Source organism: Haliaeetus leucocephalus, unplaced genomic scaffold (genome assembly GCF_000737465.1).
Source record: "Haliaeetus leucocephalus isolate CR32 unplaced genomic scaffold, Haliaeetus_leucocephalus-4.0 Scaffold373, whole genome shotgun sequence".
Taxonomy (NCBI): domain Eukaryota; kingdom Metazoa; phylum Chordata; class Aves; order Accipitriformes; family Accipitridae; genus Haliaeetus; species Haliaeetus leucocephalus.
Window position 1 is genome coordinate 888,089 of NW_010972809.1, and position 24,825 is coordinate 912,913.

At 37.7% G+C, this 24,825-nt stretch overlaps 1 protein-coding gene across 1 annotated transcript in view; it reads right to left on the minus strand.

The window, feature by feature from the left end:
* The window catches only part of CDKAL1 (CDK5 regulatory subunit associated protein 1-like 1), a 418,113-nt gene that overhangs the window by 149,546 nt on the left and 243,742 nt on the right, over positions 1-24,825 (minus strand). Inside the window, exon 10 of the mRNA XM_010573154.1 lies at positions 10,484-10,650. Within this exon, the coding sequence (XP_010571456.1) occupies positions 10,484-10,650 (167 nt within the window). The remainder of the gene's footprint in view (positions 1-10,483; positions 10,651-24,825) is intronic.

Genomic DNA, 24,825 nt, shown 5'->3' on the forward strand with positions numbered 1-24,825 from the left:
TGGTATCCCTATCACAACCTGCTTCCAATATTAAAGTAGGACTGACTCTACGTTGGATAAATTGTAAAGCATCAGCATCTACGTTGGGTAGATGCTGATTGCTTATTACTCAGTCTGTACGGAGCCGTGAGCCCAAGTACAACATCTGAGTCTCTGCAAGTGTGTCACCAAAACACAGCTGATTCAGCGACGCATTCAGCTTTAATAGTACCACACTGACTACCTCAAGGTATCGCACACCTTCAGTTCCCACACGAACTGATGGAAGTTGTGGGGTTGGAAACATGCAGTAAATAGTTCAGTGCTTTCAAAGATGAAAACTGTTACTGTTGCTGCTGCAGCCATCATTACAATCCCAAAGAGACTTTATGGAGCTTCAGGGTGCTGTTTGTCCAGTTTCAATGAACAGATTCACTTTAAGGTAAAATGTACATTTAATTAACAGCTACAGTGATGGCTTAATGACTTAAAGCCAACCAACCAAATGGCTAATGCTAATTCCTTGTGAAATGATTAATTCTGATGTGCAAAAAAATATGCACTTTTTCATTTTCTCCATGGTGCTCTCTAATTTCTCATCATTAAGCACTCCTCAAATGAAATATTTTTTTCTGGAAGTAAATTAATACTCCTCTTTGCAGTATGTGTTAGAAACATATTAGGAAGTTCCCTAAAAAGATGATTTATTGCAACAGCACACTGCTACTTTAAATAACTCTGTCTCGATCATACTTTATGCTAATAAAACCTGGAAAATGAATTGAAGCATAGAGAGGCACACACTTACAATAGGCAAGTAGGACTGTCACACTACCTTTTTGTTTTCAGAAACCCGGATGAGTGAAATGGATTGCTAGTTTCATCCATACTATGCATTTGTTCACCACCTCAAAAATGAGAATCCCATATGATAGAAAATAATTGATGGTTTCTGCTCAGAAGAAAGTCATAGAATGAATGGCACACCCCACCAGAGTTCAGCTGCACCAAGATGGAGCAGTGCCAGGAAGCCTGCCTATTGTTTCCCTCTATTTCAAACAAGCTAGTACAATACCTTAAATAGCATCTGCTTTAGCAGGTTACAGTGGAAGGAAAATAGTGGAAGGATTTAATCAAAACCTAAACCTTTAGGCAAGTGCTATCACTTTCTTTCATAGATATCCAATTCACTGAGCTAAATTTCATAGCAAAACAGAATAAAAATATTCAAAACCATAATGACAAGATTGATATCATAGAATTTACATTCTTCAGCAGCTCTTGCACATTTAACATAACTAAACTAATTGAATTCAAAGACTAGGTAGAAGAGATTTTATGTCTTTCCTCAATTCACAATGGTACAGAAACCCACAGCCAATATTATTGTGCAGTTTTATTAAAGTTTCTAGAACACATTATATTTCCTTTTTCTCATTTTTAAAGAATAATCACCTCAAAAAAACCCAAACCCAACCCAAACTTTTTTTTTAAACAAATGCCAAAGCTTAACAAAGCAAGCAGTCTTACTGAAGATTATGTAGATGATGTTGCAAAGCACAGTGAATGTGACAGCTCATCTATCAAAGAAAACAAGAAGGTTTATGCATCTAAACTAAATAGAAGCTTTCGAATGAGCATGGAGAGTAGTTGGTGGAACTTTACTTATTATAATATAAATAACTAGGAAAGTGAGATCTTATTTGTTTTTCATTGAAGGCAGAAATATTGAGAGAAGATGGCACAGTTTGTTATGCAAGCTATATATTTGATAATAGTTTCTACCCCAATGCCTTGAAGTGCATGGCAACTGCTAAAATTCCCATTTTATTTAGCAAAAATGAAGTTTCCCATATGTGTACTACCCGTTCTTCGAAGAAACCGCTCAATTAATGGTGACTTTTATTTTCTGTTAATAATCCACCAACGAAGTAAACCACAGCTCCAAAGGTCTGCTACGATGAGACAGCATTATAAGTAATTGACAGACGACCTGACACTCCACACAAGATTGAGTGTGGATCTGTCTGCATTTAAATACTCTTCATTCTTGTGATATCTAACAAGCAAGAGAAACATTCATATGAGCAAATAATAATTAAGGTACCGTTAGTATGCACAGCTTTAACTGGTCAAGCAATGTGCTATTTAATGTTAACCCCTTTTTGCAACACCAATTTTTATGCATAGATTATTAAATACAGCAGAGCACTAGATGCATGCATAAAATATTCTGATGGAGAACTGAATCTTGCATAAATAAACACAGTTCTTTCTCTGTGTTTCTCAAAGCATTTTTTTCTACTAGTGTTACAAAGAACAGGAGCTTCATTCTCCCAGCACCACAAATATTCCCTTCTATGTTATCTGGAAGCAAACCCTAATACAATAACACCTTTAATGTTTTTGAGAACACCCAAGTTTCACAAATACAACATAAAACCTTCAAGAAGAGTAAGATGGGTTCTTATTTTGACATTTATTAAGCCATTTATTCCACCAGTTGGCAGCAAACACGTCACCAAGCATTTACGGACATTAGGCCCTGCTGAGTTTGATACCTTAAAACTCTAGATTAGAGAAAGTAGTGTGACAAAATGCATCTCAAAGCACAGCAGAGATTCATCCCTTTCCTACCCCCATAACACCCAAATATATGTTCACTCTGTGGTGAGTTCACCACTAAAAAAGTTCCCATGACACTATATCTTAAGGATTAATTTCAAGGAAATATGCTGTATTCGGAAACCCCAAAGACAAAGAACCCTTTAAGAGGAAGAACAGGAGAGACAGAGTATTTTAGTACTAAAAATATAAAAAGCTGGAATACACAGAGTAAGCAAAGATGCACAGCCTCCATAGGATGAATAAGCATTTAACATAATACCAAAGGAAACAGTAATCATCCCTTCCCACCCTCCTTTTTTTTTTCTTTTTTAGAAGCCCAGATGCCCCTCTCCTTCTCCCCTTAGTATCTGAGATTTCTTTCAATTTTACTACTAGCAAGACAAACACAGTTTGCATAGAGACAACTATGTAATTACAGCAAGGGAAAGTTGCATGGTCCACTGACTACAAAACACTACAAAACTCACAGTAATAAGAGGTCAGGGGCTTAACTATTCATTTATTTAAATGTATGCCACAGTTTTCATTTTTTCTGGTCAAATCAACAGATTTTAATTGGCACTTTCAAATACATCAGTCTATGAAAATGACAAAAATAATACTAGAAACAAAGCAAATATATGCCCTAAAGGCCTTTTAATTCAGGAAATCATGCTGCCCTTTTATTTGCAGTTGAAGAATGTGTGCATATTATTCCCTTTTTAAACGCATTTCAAATCAGCTTACACTCTGAGCTTATTCAAAACTTGAACTTATGCACAATGCTCAAAAACGTTTGGTGCACTCAGAAGAAAAAAGAACAATGTGGAAAAAAGAAAAGTGAGTTAGTAATTTTACTGTAATACGTATCTATGTGCTGTGTCAGGGCACGTTTGAGGAAGCCATCTGTAGGGTATCAGCTTCAATGAGGTTAAGGAACATAAACACTGAGCTGACATGAAAAATCAAAGCAAAAGAGCAAAGAAATACTATTGCAACTCGTGGTACACTTGGCACTCCTTATGCATTTAAAGACACTGCCGCCATGCAGACTCCATCTCAATGGTTGGTGTATCACTCAAGTGTCCTGAATTAATAACGGAGATAAAGCCCACAGATGGCATATGGTATGGTTTGAGACAGACTCATTTTGACAGGTGACAAAGATGACTACTCATCTAGTCATGTGAAATTAAGCACTTACAGGAATGGCAGGTGTGAACTGCCTCCTTTATACAGATTTGGAAGTGTCCCATCACTCACAGAAAGTGCTGTACTAAAATCCCAGACAACTGGAAGTACAGTTAGTGTTAAATCTGCAAGTGAGGTAAGCTAAGGCTGGGATGCAAGCCCCTGCCCTTTTACAGTCTGGATGATCTGTATTCCCTTTCGATTTGGACAGAGCCCCAGATACTGAACAAGAAAATGAAGGTAAAAACCTAAGGAAAAGTGAAATATATTCAAGGCAAAATTAGTCTCTAACACCATGCCGCTAACATTAATTCATTTCAACCTGCTATACATTTGGCCTCATTTTTTTTACTTTTCAGACTAACTCTGTTCACCGTTTATCTACTACTACTGTTTTAAGGGATTTTTCCCAACCCTTCCTCTCCATCTGTCACTGCAAGTGGATGTAAAACACTGTCTCACTAGAGCACTAGCCAATAACTCCGTAATATGATTGTATGATTGTCTAGAATAAATGCCTGGAGGTTACATCTGAAGCAGGATGTATACCTTACGTACTTTTGGTACATGTTGATACTATAGGACGATAACATCTTTGCCATCTGGCAGTCTGTGTAATTTGAACAGTAGCTCTGTGCAAAGACATATGGGTAAGAGTACGCAAGGTAACTGTACACATGTGCATTCATTGCAGGCTTTGCTAGGACTATAAAATTGATCCTAATACCAACCTTTTCCTTCACCTTTAACATCTTACACAATAAGTTCCGAGCTAAAACATTTATCCCTGACCATAGTTCATGTCCATTTACAAAAATTTTCTGCCATGTAGATAAAATCCCAAGTTCTCCTCAATACCACGCGGCATCAACGTATTAGGAGAGGACAGACACTGGACAAGGGCACACATCTCAAAATCGCAGTTTGAGACCAAATTTCAAACAAGCAAGCTATATGCTTCATGATGTATACATTCAAACAGACTACTAAGACTGCGAGAGCGCACTCTGGAAAAAGTAATACTATCTCCATTGGTCGCCCAGATTTTCTCTGAGAGGAAAACTGAGGATGTCTCCTGCAGCTAAACTGTGAACTCCAACTCCTTTCTCAGTCTTAGCACCACGCTCAAGAGAAACAATGTTAGGGTCTCAGGTCCTTCAGTTTTTTAAAACACACTAAATAACCCTCTCTGTCATACCAACAAGCCTCACGTAGGAGAAGTAATACTAGCATTGGCTGCGTTCACATTAATGTGGTGGCTGAAAGCAGCAGTAAAATTGTAAAGTGCAATTTTCCATGCTTCCTTCCCGGCCACAAGTTTGTTCAGTCTGCAGGGTGACTTTGGGCTGGGCAAACCAAATTCATTTCCAAGGAAATGAGAGCAGTAGCCATATTCCAGGTTCGCAGCAAATGTGTTCCAAGCCCTTGATGGGAACAGAGGGATTCAAACCAATGATCTGCCTTTGAAACAGTGTCGTGGTTTACCCCCAGCCAGCAACTAAGCACCACGCAGCCGCTCACTCACTCCTCCCCACCCAGTGGGATGGGGGAGAAACTCAGGAAAAGAAGTAAAACTCCTGGGTTGAGATAAGAACGGTTCAGTAGAACAGAAAAGAAGAAACTAATAATGATAATGATAACACTAATAAAATGACAACAGTAGTAATAAAAGGATTGGAATGTACAAATGATGCGCAGGGCAATTGCTCACCACCCACCGACTGACACCCAGCCAGTCCCCGAGCGGCGATTCCCTGCCCCCCCCACTTCCCAGTTCCTAAACTAGATGGGACGTCCCATGGTATGGAATACACTGTTGGCCAGTTTGGGTCAGGTGCCCTGGCTGGGCACGAGAAGCTGAAAAATCCTTGACTCTAGTCTAAACACTACTGAGCAACAACTGAAAACATCAGTGTTATCAACATTCTTCACATCCTGAACTCAAAACACAGCACTGTACCAGCTACTGGGAAGACAGTTAACTCTATCCCAGCTGAAACCAGGACAAACAGCTTTGGACCATGGGTAGTGGGAAAGTTTGGTTAAGGGGATTAGATTTATTTTGAAGCAAGGACTCCAAAATGCAGATAATGTAGATATAGTGGCGTCACTACCAAATTCTGCAATTTCCTGATCTGCTCTTGTTGCTTCATACTACTCACTAATATAAGCACAGACATCTGCAGCTGAAGAAAACAGCAGATAAAAAATTGAGTATTTTAGATTATATGCTGAATAATTGTGATAAAGGCTCTTTTTCTAATGACTTAGCTCAGTATGCAGCATATCAAAAAGTGTTTAATATTTTGCATGACTATAAAACACTGCATGGTTCCAAATATTTCTTTCTTTACAAGTAAGAAGGCCCAACTGAATGCAGAATTTATTATTTGAAAACATATGGTTGCTTTTCATCCCAAAACTGTTCATGCTACATGCATCTGTAAATACATAAGGCACTACTACCACCATATTTCCTGAAAAAAACCCTAAAAGTACTAAATTGTCAGACCGTACCTCAGAAGTATAATGATGATTTTCATGAGATTAACAGCCTCCCCTCAAATGACAAACATCTTTAAGGACAGAATGGCATTTACCTGACAGTAGTACCTGAAGGCACTGGGAGCCACTTGAGAGCCTCAAGTCGAGTTAGAAGCACCCACAGCTTTCCTTTGCCCCCTCCTCTGCTCTAGTCCCACCACTCCTGACCCAAGGGAAGCTTTCCTCCTCATCCTCCTCCTCCTCCTCCTCCCCCTCCCCTTGTGCTGGCCTCCAGCATCAGCAAAACAGCACAGCTGTTGGCTGGCTCTTCTTAGGGGATACTAAGAGACTGATTCCCAGATACAGAGGCAGATGAAACACTCCCGAGATGAGTGGCAGCTTCTGTCCCTCCATTTTTATTTCCAGAGAACCTGTGAGTGTGGGCACTACATTAACGAGTCAAAAGACTCACAGCGCCAAAGCCCAGCCGCAGACCTGAGCGTACGGTACAAAGGAAACATTGCCGACACCTTAAACAGATCTCTGGTCATGATCCCATCCACTGTACACTTTCTAAGCAGACAATATCTCAGAGTATGTTTATGAAATGATTTTTCTCAGGAAAAAATATGAACCTGTAATCACTTTTTGGCACTTGCAAATAAATTTCAATCTATAAGCAGTTTATCAAGCAGCTTACCAAAAAGTGGGCTAAGTATCTGTTAATGAAGAAGAAAGCTATTCCACCTATATATAGAAAATACATGTAGTATGACAAAGTCATATTATTTTAGTCCATGGATACAATCTATTTTCCTGAGAACCACCAAGACACGAATTAATATGTAACTGAAGTACCTCAAGTATAGCTACATCTTAAAGATCCACCTGAGCAACACAAACAATGTAAGCTGGGCATATTTCAAAGGACTGAGATGTGGGGCAAGGGCAGCAAAACCACCACTCAAGATACCTCCCCTCTGTGTATGGCTCCATACACAGCTAGAACACTTTGTGCAAATTAGGCTTCACTTGTATATGAAATGATAAATTTTTAAATTTTTAGTCCTTTATTCAATCATATTATCCATAGGTGCAACTTTTTCCTCATTCATTGAGGACATGAGCATTGTCATTATGGTCCAACAAATTCTTTGCTTCTACTGCAGCTGCGCCACCTACAATTCATGGCATTAATCTGTACATCGCTGTTCTTTTTACTTCCAATCTCTTCCCACTCTGACAACTGAAAGGTGCAGAAACTCCAGCGAAGAGTAAAAGAAACCTGTGAATTCCAAGCACTCAATCATGCCAGTGACCTCATGCTTTGAATGATCAGAGATTAAAATACATAGCTATTTGAAGGAAAACAGATATTTGTGAAATGTTTTAAAAACTTGTATTTAAGTACAAAACCAGTTCTAATGGTAGAGGAGTTCATGCACTACTACAAATCAGTATTTAAAAAATTTACATTAGGTGTTTGGAAACTGGTATTTTTAAAACATTAACTTACAACTGAGTGTTATTGAAGAAAACAAATCTATTTATATAAGCTTTGTTACTAGCTTTGGAGGTTACAAGAACAAGACAGACATAAAAGTGGCCAAACCTTTTACCTGCAGGTAAGCTCCAATAAATATGGCAAAAACTGTAAATTAATCGAAATAATTGCTTTTAGGCTGAGTCTCCAGGGAAGCTCTGTCCAGATCTTAAAATTAATTTATGCTTTTACATGACTGCTGTTGCTCTATACCACTTATCAGACATGTGTTCATTACTAAAGTGAAATACACGCTTGCCTAGCAGTTGCATACGTACAGTTCTATGCAATTGCTGAAGATTTCTTATTTTTTTAAAAAGATACAGGATTGGAATGTCTTTTTCCTTTTCATTGGATATAAAAAGTGACATACAATTAGTAAATTTTCCCATGTAAAATTTTTTTGCAGAAAGCCAAACAACATCCTAGTTAGCAACATGACTTCTAACAAAATAAATTCATAAAATGCAGCACCTTTTAAAACAATTAATAAAAGATGTTTGCAACCAATAACACAGCTTCATACTTTTCTTAGGAGATAACAGAATTACATCTGGATTTTATCCTAATCAACTGACATGAAGGTTAATCAACTTCTCATTTCATTTGTTTTGTTTTTTAAACAAATCATAGTTTTGCCCTTTCCTCAACCAGAAAGTTAAAAGCACATTCCCCATAAGACGTTTATTTTGTCTGGTGAAAATGTATACAGGAGACTGCCAGCATTCCCTAGTGATCTTTCAGATACAAGTCTGGTAAGCTTGGAAGAGGGGACTAGACAAAAATGCAGAAGGTAAAAAAATTTTTACAAATGTAGTTTGCCAAATCATCAAAATTATTTCACTGAATTACAAGCTCAGAAATTCTTGGTCATACATGAAACACAGAAATGTGATTAAATAATCCTTAAAAAACATCATATAAACTGGAAATCATAAGAAACACTGAAGAGGACAAGCAACAGCAGATGTTGCTATTATACAAAAAGGCTGGTGTACACATAACACATGTTTGCACAGTGACATTCAAGACACGCATTTTCAATAGGCTTTCATGAATTCCTCTCATTCTGCCATCACACTTAAAGATGCATCTTTAAAGAGATTAAGAGTACTTTTCCTGAATATGAGTCAGGTCAAAGAGAGTCCTACCTACAGCACTTTCTAGAAAATTCAGAAACAGGAAGATTAGAGAACATAAATCAAAACCATTCACAGATTTGTGGCATGCTCACACTCACTAAGATGGCTACTGACTGAAGGAAAGCAATATACTTTCCACCTTGCTCAGATTATATCAAATTAAGACTACTACAGTGCCCCTTAGAAGTTTCTTATTTCCAGCAACTGATTTTTTATTTTTTTTTGAAAAGCTTCTGAGAGTACTCATAAGATGAGCAGCAGTGACAAAAGTGGCGGTCTATGCCAAAACACTTTTAATAATGCGACTTAAAAATGAAAGCAAAGACACTAACTGAAAATTGCTAAAAGCTTGATTTGCTTTTGTACAAGATGCTGAAAAAAGTTCAAATAAACAGAAGAAAAACTTGTGACAGATTTGAGAGTTCAAGACAGAATGCAAAGCTCTAAAAAACACAACCAAACGACTTCCTAAAGATTTCTGTTTAGTGTGTTGTTAAGACTCTATCTTAGTGAAGTGTATGTTAAACAAAAGAATAAAATAACAGCCTGTGAAATTTCTTGCAGTTTTCTACAGCTTCTATTCTTTAGCTGCTGAAATGAAAAACTGCTTATTCCTATCAAGATTAAATTCCTCTAGCCCATGCGCTTCAACGGGGAGAGATGCAGTTATGGCACTCTGGTGAGAAAATACTGTCCTTGACATCTTAAGAAAATGTAAGTGCAACTATTAATTCTGTAACATCTTGGGGAAAGCAGCATGGACACCACCTATTTATCTGAACATTGCCGATGCAGATGGTTACAGAATTTACCTTAAGCTATATCCTTCCTTGCTGTTTCCTCCTCTTTAAAGTTAGGTGCTTTCTTATAAACAGTTCCTATGAATTTCAATAAATTAATTTGGCGACAGAATCCAACCAAATCAACCTATATTTGAGACAAAACTCTCATTTCCTGCTCTGCACACATACGATATTCTTTCAAATTCACATTGTTGTACACTTTGTTGCTTCTGATCTCATTGAACTACTTTGTTACAATTTTTTTAACACAGATTACACTTAGACTTTCCATTTCTTATCATGGAAGCTCTACACACTCTCAGAATAGCATTTGACATAGGATAATGAATATGTCGTTGAGTGAGACCAGCATAGTGTTTCTGGAAATATTTGTCTGAGGTGTAGCAGGAAGACAAATTCAATCCCATAGTCCATCGCCTGCTAATGACATTTCTTTTACTTCTTGGAAACACTAGACATACACACAAATGCAACGTCGCTATAATAAAGCTCCACAGGTCAGAGACCTCAGTAATATTATCATTCCAAAATGATTTGAATATCTTATTATCTCGATAACTTGCTCTGTCAGGCAAATGGCTTAACACTATTAGTCTAATTCTATAAATTTACTTGAAATCCGTAATTTTTTCAAGCCACAGCTTAAAATGAAATGCACTATACACAAGGTTCCATGCTGACTCACTCAATGAATGTCTATGCCGGCATATAAATGATTCTCTTTTCTTCCTTACCTCCAGATGCTCTAAAATATAGGGAGGGTTTGTCATGCCAAGCCTCAGCATAGCTCCCTCAGGAATAGCTTCAACCAGCTTCCACAGAAGCGTAGGGAGGTCTGTGCCAATATCTCTGCCGTAAGCCCCTGTGTCTTCACTGGTCAGCCATATCTCACAAACACCCTCTGTGAATAAAAGAAAGAGATAATTAACAAATCTGTTTTAGAGCTGTTTATTTTATCATACAGCTGCTCACTCTTTCTAATGCAGTATTTCACAAGGCTATTATGCAGCCAGACTGGGTATTCAATTGCAAGGGGGAGGGAAGGAGAAGGAAGGCTTATCCCAGGGGTAGCAGTGGGTTATTAAGTTCATTTTATGAGCACAAGAGTGCTACAACAATGCTGTAAATTATCATTGCTGTGGAGTGATTAACATTCACAGCCGATGACTAATTCTGTGCTGCCTCTACAGCAAGGCAGTCAAGTTTCGTACTTGCTCTATTTTTTGAGTCTAATTCATTGAACACCACAAGTTACATTACCCAAGCAAAGAGTTTGCATTAATGGTTGTTACTAGTAGTTAACTTATTAACTGGTAAGCTTCCAATAAGCAAAAATTGCTCTAAAGCACAGTGATTAATAATCCTCCTGGAATAACTATTAAAAACCTGTATTCTTTAAATTATACAATTAGCAATGCAATATTAAGGTTGTCCTGAAAAGGTTAGTGACCACTGCATAATTGAGTGATAGTGTTGGAAAACCTGTTTCTGGGCAGTTAATACTTTATTTTCCATCAATCAGGGCTTTAGGAAGTAGTATATTTGATTTATATTGTAAAAAGCAGTGACCTTGAACACTGATATTTGGTAATACTATCCTCCTGCTCAAAGAGGGGAAAGATTGCACCACCCTTTAATAATAGTCGAAAGCAATGAGGTTTCACGCAGCCTCTTTTTATCAGTCTGCCCAGCTTCCATCCTTTTTGCAATGCAATCCCCCTCTCCCTCCTCACCACCCCAAAGCAAGAAATAAGCCATCGAAAACAGGGTGGCTGGGAAGAAGACTCCTGTGATTCCCAGTGAGATGAGATACCATAAACTCAGTGAAGAGTTAAATTTCTAATATCAATGATGAACCAGTAAAGAAAACATCCAAACACTACTACAAGACGTGTAATTCATCAAAGCACTCTTTGGACCAGCAGAGTATGTATTGCAAAATATAAATGTTTATGTTACAAATATATACTTAAGATGAGGAAAACAAACACATACCCAGACTTTAATCACATAAAAAGTAACAAACCTAGAAAACCAGAAGCTTTGCAAAAATGTGAACTCAAGACTGGCACTTTTAAACTCACACTATAACAATAAAGGTGGACAGCGGGCTATGCTGAGCATCACAGTTAATTTTGTTTGTTCAGAAAAGTTTTCAAGGCCATTTATTATTTAGAACTAAGAATACTTAAAAATCAAGGTAAACCAAGAAGCTCAATACTTCTTAAGTTTTGCTTCAAGAATAAGTTAATGAGAGAGACGTATAATTCTGTTCTTGTAAGAAGTCTGGTGGAAAGCATTCCTGACATACTGCTCTTTGGTTATGCAGCTTGCAGTCACAACTTTGTAGTCACACTCAGTCTGAGCTCCCCTATGCCTGATCAGGTATGCAGAATCTGCTAGCAGTATACAATCACACCTTGGATTCCACTGCAGTTGCTAATGTTTTTGGAATTCATCTCACCACAGGCAGTACCACACCATGAAACATACTCTAGGGTTTGCCGCCTGCCCTATATTTTCCTGAGATATAGAAAAAAAGAAGTGATTTATAGGATACTTTTTAAAAATAAGAGAAACAAAGGATCTCAATCATGCCTAATGTCCTGTTGGTTTTTTTTATATGAGTCTCCAATAGCCAGGAGAACACTGCAAAACAGAGTAATTCTCATTTTTAAGCTTTCAGTCTAAATAGTTGCATGAGTTTTGGGTTTGGTGGGGTTTGTTTTGTTTTGGTTTTGTTTTTTGTTTTTTTTATGAAAATGGCTAATGGAATACTGCCTCACAGTTACCAGATTAACACTGAGGAAAAAAATAAATCACTGGCTAGGAATGGAAATAATGTTCCAGTGGAAAACAACAGTGAGCTTTTAAAACTGCATAGGTGGGGACCATTAGCCCCCTGGTGGGCTGAAACTTCAAATTAAATCACAAGAAGAGGAAGCAGCTGTAACAGTAAATCAGCAACAACAGGAATAACTGTCTCATCTGCTCTCCGATCAGGGTGTTAAACAACTAGAAATGGGCATAATTCATGCTGAGAGAACCAAGGATGTAGTCTTAACATGGGGGGAATGGACACCTGTATTTTATGAGAAAGTTCATGTCCCAGTTTCAGGCTGACAAAAATGGATCTTCAAACACTGAAAGCTGCTCCGCGTGCTAAGTATTTACAAGCAGGGTAAATCAACTTTGTACACAACTGTGTGTGATAGAGGTTTGGTGTCAACTGTTGTCAGGCTGTTTATTCTAGTCCTTTTGCATCCTGAGTTTAGGAGTCTAAACTTACACCAGGTAAGAGGAGAAAACAACAGATCTCTCAAACAGTATTAATAAAGTGAACCAACACTTCTCATTCTCACTCAAACCCTTTCCCCTCTAAACTCCAGCCCTACATAGGAACCTATTTAGATCCACTGTCTAACCATGTACAGTATTTTTTTCCTTTTCTTTTGCAGTGAACCACATTTGATTATTCACCATTCTGTTACTGGGCAATTTTGGTGCTAATAAAAGCAAGCTGATTTTGTAAACAAGAAAATTGATCCAAACTGCAGAGTTTGCATGTGCAAACTCAGAGCATTTGTTACAGTATTAAGGCCAATTATCATTATATTCAAGTAATTACAAGTCTGCCTTTGGTCACAGCTCATAGTTTATTTCTCACTCTGCCATCACTACCCCGCACAGAAGAGTAACCTCAACAGCTGGCTTCTGATCTCTGCTCTGCTGTAATTGGAGATGACTGAGAAAGATAAATGTTGGAAAAAGAATAGGTTCCAAGTAAATTAAGGAGGTTCTGAGCCTATTCCTTCTCCAACATTTCAATATAAAGAATATTCATTGCAGATTATCTGACAAGGGTTTTAACTTCATTTTTGTGGGGTAGTCTAAACAACCCTTGTCATAAAGAAGACAAGAAATCCAACAGTTGTCACTTACAAGATATGTGCATTTCTGCTTTAGAGAGCACTTGAGAAGATTCATTTCTTTAATAAAAATTTTCTAGTGTTTTTTATTTTGCTTTATCCTCATGCCACTATTGTAAACACTGTTTTCAGCAGTAGTAAACATCTTTTAAATTGAAGGGAAATGTACTCCATCTGAAAAAATGACTTTACTTCAAACTACAAAAACATCTGAAGGTGTTAAAATATCAGACACTAATCCCGCTGAAATTCTCCTATTTGTTAACCTGCTGTACCTTTATACAAATGAAATTCAATCACAAAATCCCCTTATTTCTTTCTTCTCCTTCCCTTCTTCTTGTTCTCTTTCCTGGGAGATTTTCTAATGTGAAGAGGAGTGGCTTCTCCAGCAGCACAATCCTCTGCAGGCTGCCTCAGTGGGAGGCCCCCAATTCTGACCTCAGTAGCCCACATATGCTTATCAATAACTGCTTGACCTCCTTACTATTCCTTCTCCAACAGTGAATTCTTAGGGCAGCCTGCAGTGCTGTACAGACCATAGAATACCTCTCCCACTGCACCACAGAAATCTGAAAGACCATCTGCCAAGGGGAGGTCTGACTTAAATGTTTGTGAAAAACTGCCTACAGACATGAGGACAATCAATCTGACCCTGCCATTCCTGATCACACTCTTAGAATTAAAAAAAAATCATAGCCAAAGACAGAGAGAAAGGCTTGGAAAAATCCAATTCATTTTAAATGTGCTCATTGTTCAGAATGAGCTTACCCTACACAAATGTATTTTCTCTTCAATTATTTGAGTTTCCCCTTATTTATTCAGCATGGGTTTTACAGGCACTATTTACATATTTGATACAGTGCATGTGCTAGATGACTTTGCTGAATCAGTGCCTTAACTGAGAAACTGGGAAAACATCTGTGTACATACCATACCACTATCAACCTGAATATAATGCAAGTTTAAACAGCAACTGAGATTTGAGGGAATCAAATTCCTCCTATACTTCTGAAGTACTTTGCAAGCATGGATTCACCATGTGAGTCCAGGCCTCCCCTTAGACAGTCAGTTCAACCACATGAATCACCACCAAAAGTTCCTGTGGCAGGGATTTCCTGAAAAAGTGAAGTGAACTGGGAGCAACTCACTGGTGCTAATGGAGTTTTGGAAGTATTTGTTTCCAGTTCACCCAGAAATCCCTATTTGATCTGTATATACACAGGGATTGTAGAGGACAGCAAGAATGGAGCTACACAAAATGCTGTACAAACACACCCTATCCCAGACTCACAAAGTAACTCACACCTAACTGTCACAACTAGAAACTGCAGGATATCTGGCGAGCAGATGACAAAAAAAGTAGACCGAAGAAAAAAAGACAGGTGTAGGTACAGAGCTGGTGAAAGAGACAAGCTGTCAGGCTGTGATTTAATGGATCAACGTTTCTTCTGTACTTTGGAAAGTGTGGGTCAGCTTATGATTCAGCAAGGTATCATTCAGGAGAATGCAGTCCTGCAGCTCTGCTCACAACATGCTACATCCAAACTGGTCCCATCACAGTCTCACTTCTACTTTAAGGGACAAAGCTCTAGGTAAGTGTCTTATAGTCTGACTTTCTAGAGGATCTTTATTACGCCCAAACATATTTCCTTTTTTCAAAAGATCTATTTTTTCACCCTCCTGGACAGTCTTAGGGAAGTGAAGGACAATTGTACACTCCTGTTTTCTTACTGCTTGCCACAAATAGCAGAACAAGATCTGAACGGCATCATGAGTGTTGGCTGACCTACCGGAATGCAACGCTTGGAGAAATCGCTAGGATCCCCAAAACTCCTGTTAAGAGAACACCTAGCAAAAGCATAACTGGCTTAACTAACCCTTCAGAACACAGGAGGAAGCAATGGCAGGAAAGTCTGTTCAGCATTAGTGCACATCAAAACGAGGACCAGAAAAATAGTTCTCTGAATTGTCACTATTAGAGTCATAATCAATAGTTTTTAAATATCTCTTTAATAGTATAAATTGCCTTGAAGCGCTGATTAGTATTACATGCAGGTCTGCTACACACAGTGACTTAATTTAAAAGCCTGAACAAATCCCATTTTATGTGGTCATCAGGAAAGCCAAAAGGCAAAGGCAATTCTGTACACACAGTGAAAATTTCTTTTTGTGGGATCACAGAATAGCTTAGGTTGCGAAGGACCTCTGGAGGTCATCTAATCCAATCTCCTGCTCAAATCAGGTCCAATCAGATGAGGTTGCTCAGGTCCTTGTGCAGTTGTGTTTTCAATATTTCCAAGGACAGAAATACCACAGCCACTTTGAGTAATCTGTTCCAATATTTGACCACCCTTAGGGTAAAATATTTTTCCTTGCACCTAATTGCAATTTCCTGTGTTCCAACTTGTCCTGTTACCTCTCATCCTATCTCTGTAAGACCTGTCTGACTACAAGACAGTCCAGCTCTGCCTTCTCTACACCCTCCCATTAGGCACTCGTAGACAGCAGTAAGATCTCCTCCTAGATTTCTCTTCAAAAGCTCAACAAATCCACTTCTCATGCCTCATGTGCTCCATCCTCCTAATCATTTCAGCGGCCCTCTGCTGAACTACTCCAGTATGTCAGTAAGCCTGGTCCTCGGGTGCCCCAAATTGGACTGAGCGCTGCCTCCGTGAGGTCTCATAATTGCCAAATACAAGACACTAGTCACTCCCCTGGCCCTGCAGCTGCACTCTTGCTAATAGCATCTAGGACACAGCTGATAATTGCATAGGGGTTTCTCTGCTGACTCACGTTCATCAGCTTGCCAAAAGGAACTCCAAGGTCCGCAAAGCTGCTTTCCAGCCACTCAGCTTTCCACATCCATACTGCAGCATGGTGTTCTTTTGTCCTGGATTCAGGACATTTTACTTGCCTTTGTTGCACTTCCTGAAGTTATTGTCAGTCCGTTTCTCCAGACAGTTGAAGTCCCTTGCAATATTAGCCCTACCCTCCAGCCAGTCAACTATTCCCCCAATTTGGTATAATTGCTCAAAAATTGCTCAAAAAGCATTCTATCTCACTGTCCACATTGTTAATAAAGGCATGAAATACTGGCCCCGGTATCAATCCCTGTGAAATGTCATTAGTAACCACCAGCTAGACTTTATACCATGGATCACCACCCTATGAGCGTAGCAGTCCAGCCAATTCTTTCGGCCACCTTACCATCCACTTACCCAGCCCATATCTCACCAATCTAATAATATTATAGGATACTATGCTGAAGACCTAGCTAAATTCAAGGTAAAAAAAAAAAACCCAACCAAAAAAGAAAAAAAACCCCAAGCAAAACAGAAAATCCCAAAACAAAAAAACCCCTCCACCCCAAACCCAGAAAACCAAAACCAAAAAACCCAACAATCCCCTATGCCCCCAAAAAACCCCAAACCAACCCACCCCAAAACACCAGAACTCAACAGCTTTCCCCTCCTTCTCAAAGCCAGACATTCTGTCAGAAAAGTCACTCAGGCTAGTCACATGATTTGCCATTGGTAAATCTACGTTAGCTGTTCCCAAACACCTTGTCCTTCGTGTGCCTAGAAGTGGCTTCCAGGAGAGTTTGCCCCATAGAAAGTGAGGTTCACCTGCCCCGTAGTTCCCTAGATCCCCCTTCTTGCTCTTCCTGAAGGGCAGGGTGACATTTCCCTTTTTCCAGTCATCAAGAATCTCCCCTGATTGTCATGCCCTTTGAATGATGAGAGAGAACAGCCTCATAATGACATCAGCCGGCACTCTCAGCACACTTGGAAGCCTCTCATTGAAAGATTATTTCTGTTACTTCTGGATGTCAGTCTGCAGTTACAAAAACTACAGCTATGTTTTGCAAGTGCTTAGCTCAGTACAAGTCTTTAAAGCAGTTGTGGTTTCTACTGCCCACAGGATGACACATCTCTTAGAGTGCTTAGGAAATGAACACAGTAACTTTTATGGTCTACATGTTTTTGAGAACAAATGTGTTTGGGAACTAATATGAAGTGACATACAGACCAAGTTACACTGACTCAGATTATTCCACCTATGTAGGATAACATTATTTTAAAAGTAGAACACTCAACAATATCACTTTGGAAGATTCTGTTTGGCAATGTTGTCTACTACACTTAGTAAGGAAGTACAAGATACTTTTTCTTTCTCCTTGCCAAGATGCTTAATTTAAGTAAATGTTTGCACCCACAAATGATCAAAGTTCTCATGTATTTATATACATTCTATACATTAGTATATATTCATGGTATGAAATTCTTAAACTACTTGAAGCCATAACTGGAACTTGATTTAAAGAATCGTTTACCACAGACGTGACATAGGTACTTACAACAAATTCCTGATCCTGCCAACCAATGGAAAAAAGTTTGGGCTATATCCGCAAACTCCAAAACAGAAAAATTAATCGTGCCTTGGACCCCCTTAGCTCTTCTGGCAATTGCTTTTTCAAAAATATGAAACATCCCTTGAATTTTGGTTAGATTAAGTTCTCTTTCCAAAAAGTAAAACATGCTATCTCACTTACTTATATAATAAGTTGTAATCAGAGCTTAAATGATCTTTGACGCAGAAGAGTTCAAGAAATAGCTTATGAAGCTCAATGCAAAAGAGCTTAAGAAACAGCTTGATTCTATTTCAATGAAAATGTGTTAATAAATCTCAAAAATTTTGCTTTATACATTTTTTCCCCTCAAAGTGCATTCATATTTCTTGTGTTATTTCATGTAACTTACAAAGTCAAATCAGAGCTCGACCATAGTAAAAAAAATAACAAGCATTAGGTCTGCTCAATAAGAACTTTTCTTAATTACTTTTAAGTTACAATCACAAAGCTTTCTGGTTTTGCACAAAATTAAAAAAAATAAAAATTCCCCCTCCCGCCCAACAACAAAACATATGCAAACACTTCTACTACCACCTTTCACATCGATTTTTAGGGTTACTTTGGAGATTTTACCAGAACAACAACACACTGAAATGTTCTGGCCCAGCTACCTGTCTACTCTTCAGTAACATCAAGCTAACTTTAATGTAAGGATACTCTACCATCTGCTTCATATTTAGATGTGAAGTCTGATAGAAGAATCTAATAGCCGTATGACTAACGGTGGCTTTCCATTTTATCTTCTGTGGTTATGAAAGTGGAAGGTACAAATGGATTTATTCAAGGTTTTCCTTTTCAAAAGTCATGCATCTGAAAGATGAAACTGATGAAACTGATTATTTATATAAATTCATTGCATAAAAGTCTCAAAACCAGAACTGCTCCTTTTGCAGCGAATGCTTCACCGTCAAGGCATTTACAAAGGAAGTTGTAACCTGTGACTGTTGTAGGGTTTAGCAGTTTTACAATTTGTATCAAATATCGTTCCTTTTGTGCACTTCTGTGACTACATTGATAAGCAAAGTATGTTGATACAAGGAGTATTTTGAAATAAGGAATAAGAAAGCTTGTGACAGTAGTAAAAGTTTAGTTAAAATTATTTCTTCTTTGTATGGTATTAACAATAATTAAAAAAAATAGTTAGGGAGTTCCCAATAAAAAGCAGGCAGCAGATAGGGCCAACTGATCATTAAACACCAAAGAGAGCATAAGAGGTTTCTCTCTCCCACAAAGCAAACCCTTGTCCTTGCTTATAAAAGAGGTCATTCTACCCCTATAGGGACCTCTGTTCCTAATAGCTTACTGCTAGAGCATAAACTAGCAGCCCTGTCTGCTCATTTTGTAGCTATAGTGCGTTAGCAAAGGGGGGAGCGAGGGGGGAAGGGAACAGTATAATAGGTCACTTGCTGCTGCAAACAGCATGATAGCTAAACTTTTATGGGTCCAGTTTCATTCTGCTAGAACAACAGAGACTCAAAAGGGCATCAAGACAGTCGGGCCAGAGAAGTTTGCTCAGTGCCAACATTGCAGCACTATGCATCTTGCTTTCAAGGAGGATTAATGATACCATATATCATGATGATAAATTGTGTTTTGTAGCCAGTTTGAAGAGAAAGGGGAGGAAAGGATTTTGAAAAAACTGGAGGGAAAAAACCGTAGTTGAATTTCATGAGCTGGTCCTATTTCTCAGGCTGAGGGATGAGGAAGTTGTTCTTTAAGAGAGAAGTCTGTGCTTTTTCTGCTGGCCACCTGCCTATGACCCTCCTATTTCCAGGCATGCGTGTTACCTACACAATGGCCTGTTTTTAACGTTAGCTCTTGCACAAATGAAAAAAAATAAAAAATTCCACTCAATCATTACACTTGCCAGCTGAAAAAAAGATTAAACTGAAATTTGCCATTCCTTATACAGACATCCTACAAGAATCAAGTTGGTTTCCAGAGACCGTGGACACCTACCGCCTAAGTTAACAGAATAGAAGTCTTATGCGTATTAATGATCAGGGACAGAATTACCTGATGTTAATTAGTTCTTTGCTGAACCAAGAACATTATTCAAGAAGCAAGCTTAATCATAGGCAGTGGTACATGCATCAAGAGAATAAAGCATAAAGGACTGGGTGACCATAGGGAATGGGTTTTGCAAAAAGGGACTTAAACACAAAGGAAACCTATTTCAGAAAACAGACAGGCCTGAGTTTAGAGTTGCTGTTTTGCAGCCCTGTATACAGCATACAGATATGCAGGTCCCTGAAGCGTGGAATTACTGTTCTCAGCTCTATGCCTCATAAATACACTTTGTGAACTATTGATATGCTCATGTTGTTCTTGTACTATAAGCAGAGAAAGAGTACTTGACCCTCCACCAGAAGGGTCGGTCTAGCACCCTGCAGAAATACTCTTTAGTTACTGAAAAGAGAAAGAGCAAAATTTCCATAACTTAAAAACTGAAGAACTAGAATTTATTATTTTTATGCCTATTGTAAAAACACAAATGAGAAACCTGCTTTGAACTCTGAATTCAAAATGAGGCATATGAGAAATCTTGTTTATGACTTAGGAATTCACTGGGAAACGAAGAGTAACGTGCCACTCATTACAACATATGCTTACTGTTTTAAAACCAAAACATAGGCTATCAGTCTGCTGTAGATGAAGTATCAGATGCAAAGGGTCACACACTGCACAAATTCAAGGAAATGGTCACGAGCTGTAGGCATATTACAGGATGCAGTGCTAATTAATGGAGGCTTTTTACTGAGTATCCATCTCTGTAATGCTAATGATTTTGGATTAATTTAAACAACATGTTTTCATGGAAACTAATTCTTGGGAAGTAACATGGCATATCAAGTTTCAATCATTAAAAAAGTTTGTAGCCAAGCTAAATAACTCTCTTAATCTGAGTTCAGAAAGAGAATAACTTACAAATTTTACAACAGCAGCTTGCACACAAGCTACCAGGGCACATTAGAGATATTTGACATGGAAAGTCATCCTCCGGAAAGCATTCTCCTGCCCAAATTTCTTGCATTTTCGAGAGTTGAATCCTATAGTCTTGTTTCATGCAATGCTTCTGACTTTTTTTTAATAGGTTAACAGCTAGAGTAGAAAGAAACCACATTTTGGCTATTTACAGATGACATTTTAAAAATTACCTGAAAATTAGTTGGAAATAATTTGGTTTATAATAAAATGTTGAAATTTTAAAATGCAATCAAAGAAAGAAGATAGCTTATGTCTGCCTTTGACTGAAAAGCTAACAAGAATGAATAAATAATCTCTGCTCTGCTACATATCCCAGGATTAGGAGAGACATCTTTTAGAATGTTACATGTTCTGATCACAAGAAAACCCCCAGAGTTAAGAATAAAGCACTGTAAGTGACAAATATAAAAGTGTCAAATGCTTTGTTTCACACTAAGTTATGAGCCAAGATATAATAATGTAAACTTCAAATGGCAATACAGACTACAAAAATACTTTAATAAAAAAATGTTTGTTTTGCTTTGTTTTTCAGCAATCTTTCTATATACCACAGTCATCTTAAGTTGAAGTACTGAATTCTAAGTAAAAGACTGATTTTATTTACAATTATTCTTTGCACGAAGTGAGAAAATAGCTGAAGAATCTGGCAAACTGCTACCTCATAGAATAAAAGAAAGCAGGGAAAACGCTCAGCATGTGCAAGGACAAGGCGGTCAGCTATACACAGAATGCACTTAGGGGACCCCAATTCCATAAGCCAGCAATACAGAGGGGTAACGTGTAAATACTGTTTCTGAGGATGATAATCCTTATCTAACGTTACATCCTCACAGTACTGTAGATAACACCATTCATTCATTAAGAATAATGTGGCCTGTATCTGCAAGTGTGTCAACCTGTTGCTGCACCTGATTATAAGCTAAAACAGTTCAGCAGCAAGTCACTGAGTAACCTCAAAACTAAAGTGGTGTTTTTTGTTTTTGTTTTTTTTAAGAGAAAAACCATAATCAGGAAAATATACATTAAAAATTAGATAGGCTACAGATAGAAATAACATCATAATCCCAATTTCGACAAAACCCTGCTTTAATGTTCAGTATTACTTAAAATATTTTCTCAAATGGATGGTATTTTTTCTGCAACTCTAAATGGGTCAACTTGACCAAAAAGGAGAATGCTTGTATAGAACTAGTAATATAGTTTCCCTAATTCTAAATCATGAAGTCATTTAAGTATATCTACTGAATGCTCACTGAGTACCAAGAGCCTCTTTGGTGTGTAATCACCTTAATCTAAATTTATTAAGTATTCAGTGATACACCACCAAAATATATCATAATCAGAACGCAATTAAAATCTGTTGGAGATGTCCACAGGGAGGTCAAAGTGAAATCATTCAAGAGTTTTGAAAGCTATTAATGTATTTTTCTCATACAGATTAACACCCATTAAAGTCTCATTCTAGAGAACAATTTACCTTTTGATCAACTTATTATATGTCAATATAGGAACACAAATTAAATCAAAATTAAGAGAGATGAGCTTCTATTCGGGAACCTTTATCAAAAGAATATCCAAACGGCAATTACTGAATCTTTTCAAGACTAGAATTCAAACAAGAGCCTAGTCACTCAGAAAAATAGTTTATTATTCCATCTATAAAAAAAGAGTAGATGACACTAGGAAAAAAAATTTAAAAAATTATTGATAATATGTATTATCAATATCTAATCAATATCACATCTAATAATCTAATTATCTAATAATATCCCTATTTGTTAAATAGTTTTTCTTTAAACACTTAGTAGAAGTCTACGAGTGTTATACAAGTTTACCTTTGTCTTCATTTAAAATTTTCTGTAATGTGTTCCTTATACCTATTACCAACACTTCTACATCCTATATTTAGCTCTGAAAGACGCAACCCAGCGATGTCATTTGAGGAAAAAATTTATAAAGGTATTGAACTTCACAAATCTTACAACAGCTGCTCAGCTGCAGTAACTGCTAGAAAGCCATCATCAGGAAAATCATGACAAAAAATAATACACTTGCCTTAAAGACTTCTTTAATGAGTTATCCCTAACATTAGACCACATTTCCCTTCAAACCAAGTAATTGCATTTCAAATACTACTTCTATGCACAGCAGTTTTAATGTTTGAGGAACAGTGCTGTTATTACTTGTTCTTTTGTTTCTCGAGATGGCTTTTCCATCAGGAGTACTTTTCATCATTTGACAAAGAGTTCAGTTTTAGGAGACTCATCCAACCCACAATGGGCATGTCAAAGCACCAGTTTATAGGTGATTAAGGAGAGGATGTGTATTTGATTTTAGAAAGGAAAGGAGCATGGAGGGAAGGCTGGAACTGCAGTGTGTGCACATGTGCTACAGCAACACATCACTGGGACAGGAACACAGAAAACACCACGGCAGTTAGGGCGAGTGGTGCGATTTGTCTGGTATGGTACTCTTGCGACTGCTTACCAGATGTTTCAAGGGGCAGGGGAAAATCAGTTTGGAGAAAAATTCTTCCAGGCAGCAGCAGTTCAGTCAGTCTTACATAAAATCTTCACCAGTCAAAAATAAAAAGATAAATTCTTTGAACAGCTTACCAACCAGGTATGTCTTTTCTGAACAAGCACAAAAATCTTGTGAATTCTCTTACTGCTAAGTGCTACTCACATTATATGACTTTGTTCAGTTTGATTATAGAAGCTGCAACGGGCAGTGATACTAAGAAAACAATTCCTTGTAAATAAGTTTCAGGCCAAAGAGTCAGAAGTATTGAGTGAGGTTTTTCTTTTGTTGTCACTACTAAAATATTCAGCCTTTCAACACTTACAATAATATTAGCACAGCATATCGATGACTAATCCACTTAATAGTAGCATTGCAATTAAGTCATAGAAATCTACGACTGATACGTGGCTTCAGAATTCCACAAATAAATTATCTTTACAAGAACTCAAGGAATCATTTTCTTTCAGGACCCTATGAGCCCTGAAGATGAATTCCAAAATATATTTTCTGAAGGCATCACAAATCAAACACAAATGCTATTCAGAAACGTTCCTCCTTTTTCTGAAAGAAATATGATCCAATAGTTAAAGGAGTACTTTTTTGCATATACTGGTATTTTCTGATTATGATAAATGGGATATTTTGTAGAGCAGTTTTACTAAAAATGCCAAAATGCATATCACTAAGTTGCATAAAGAAATAAAATACATACAGTGCACTACAAAGTCATCAAATATCTAACCCAAAGCACGACTAAAAAAAATACAAATGTATACTATCATATATTCTGCACTGTTGCAGAGGAAACATGCTGCATATACATATGCCATTTGTCACCTCTACATATGGAAACAAGCTTTAGCAATGCTAGAGACAAGAAGAAACCCAATGAAAGGTCTGTTCTTCCTCTGTTTTAGAAATGGGAGAAATGTCTTTTCGTACACAGCATGTTTTGACTGCCAATAATTCCTTTTTAACAACATGAGCTTTAGCCTGGGGTCATGTGCTCTAATTTACAAATAATCTAATAAAGGTTTACAGTGACTCGTAAGTCATAGCATAACATGTCTTTGTGTCCCTACACAACAATAACAACAATTTGGCTGCAACTTAGAACATGTTGAACACCTTTTCATTTTTTTTCTAGGAAGGGAAACAGTTGGTTAATAGAGATGGGAATAAAGTGCCTTTTTGAGTTTACCATACCTTCAGAAAGATTCCTTTC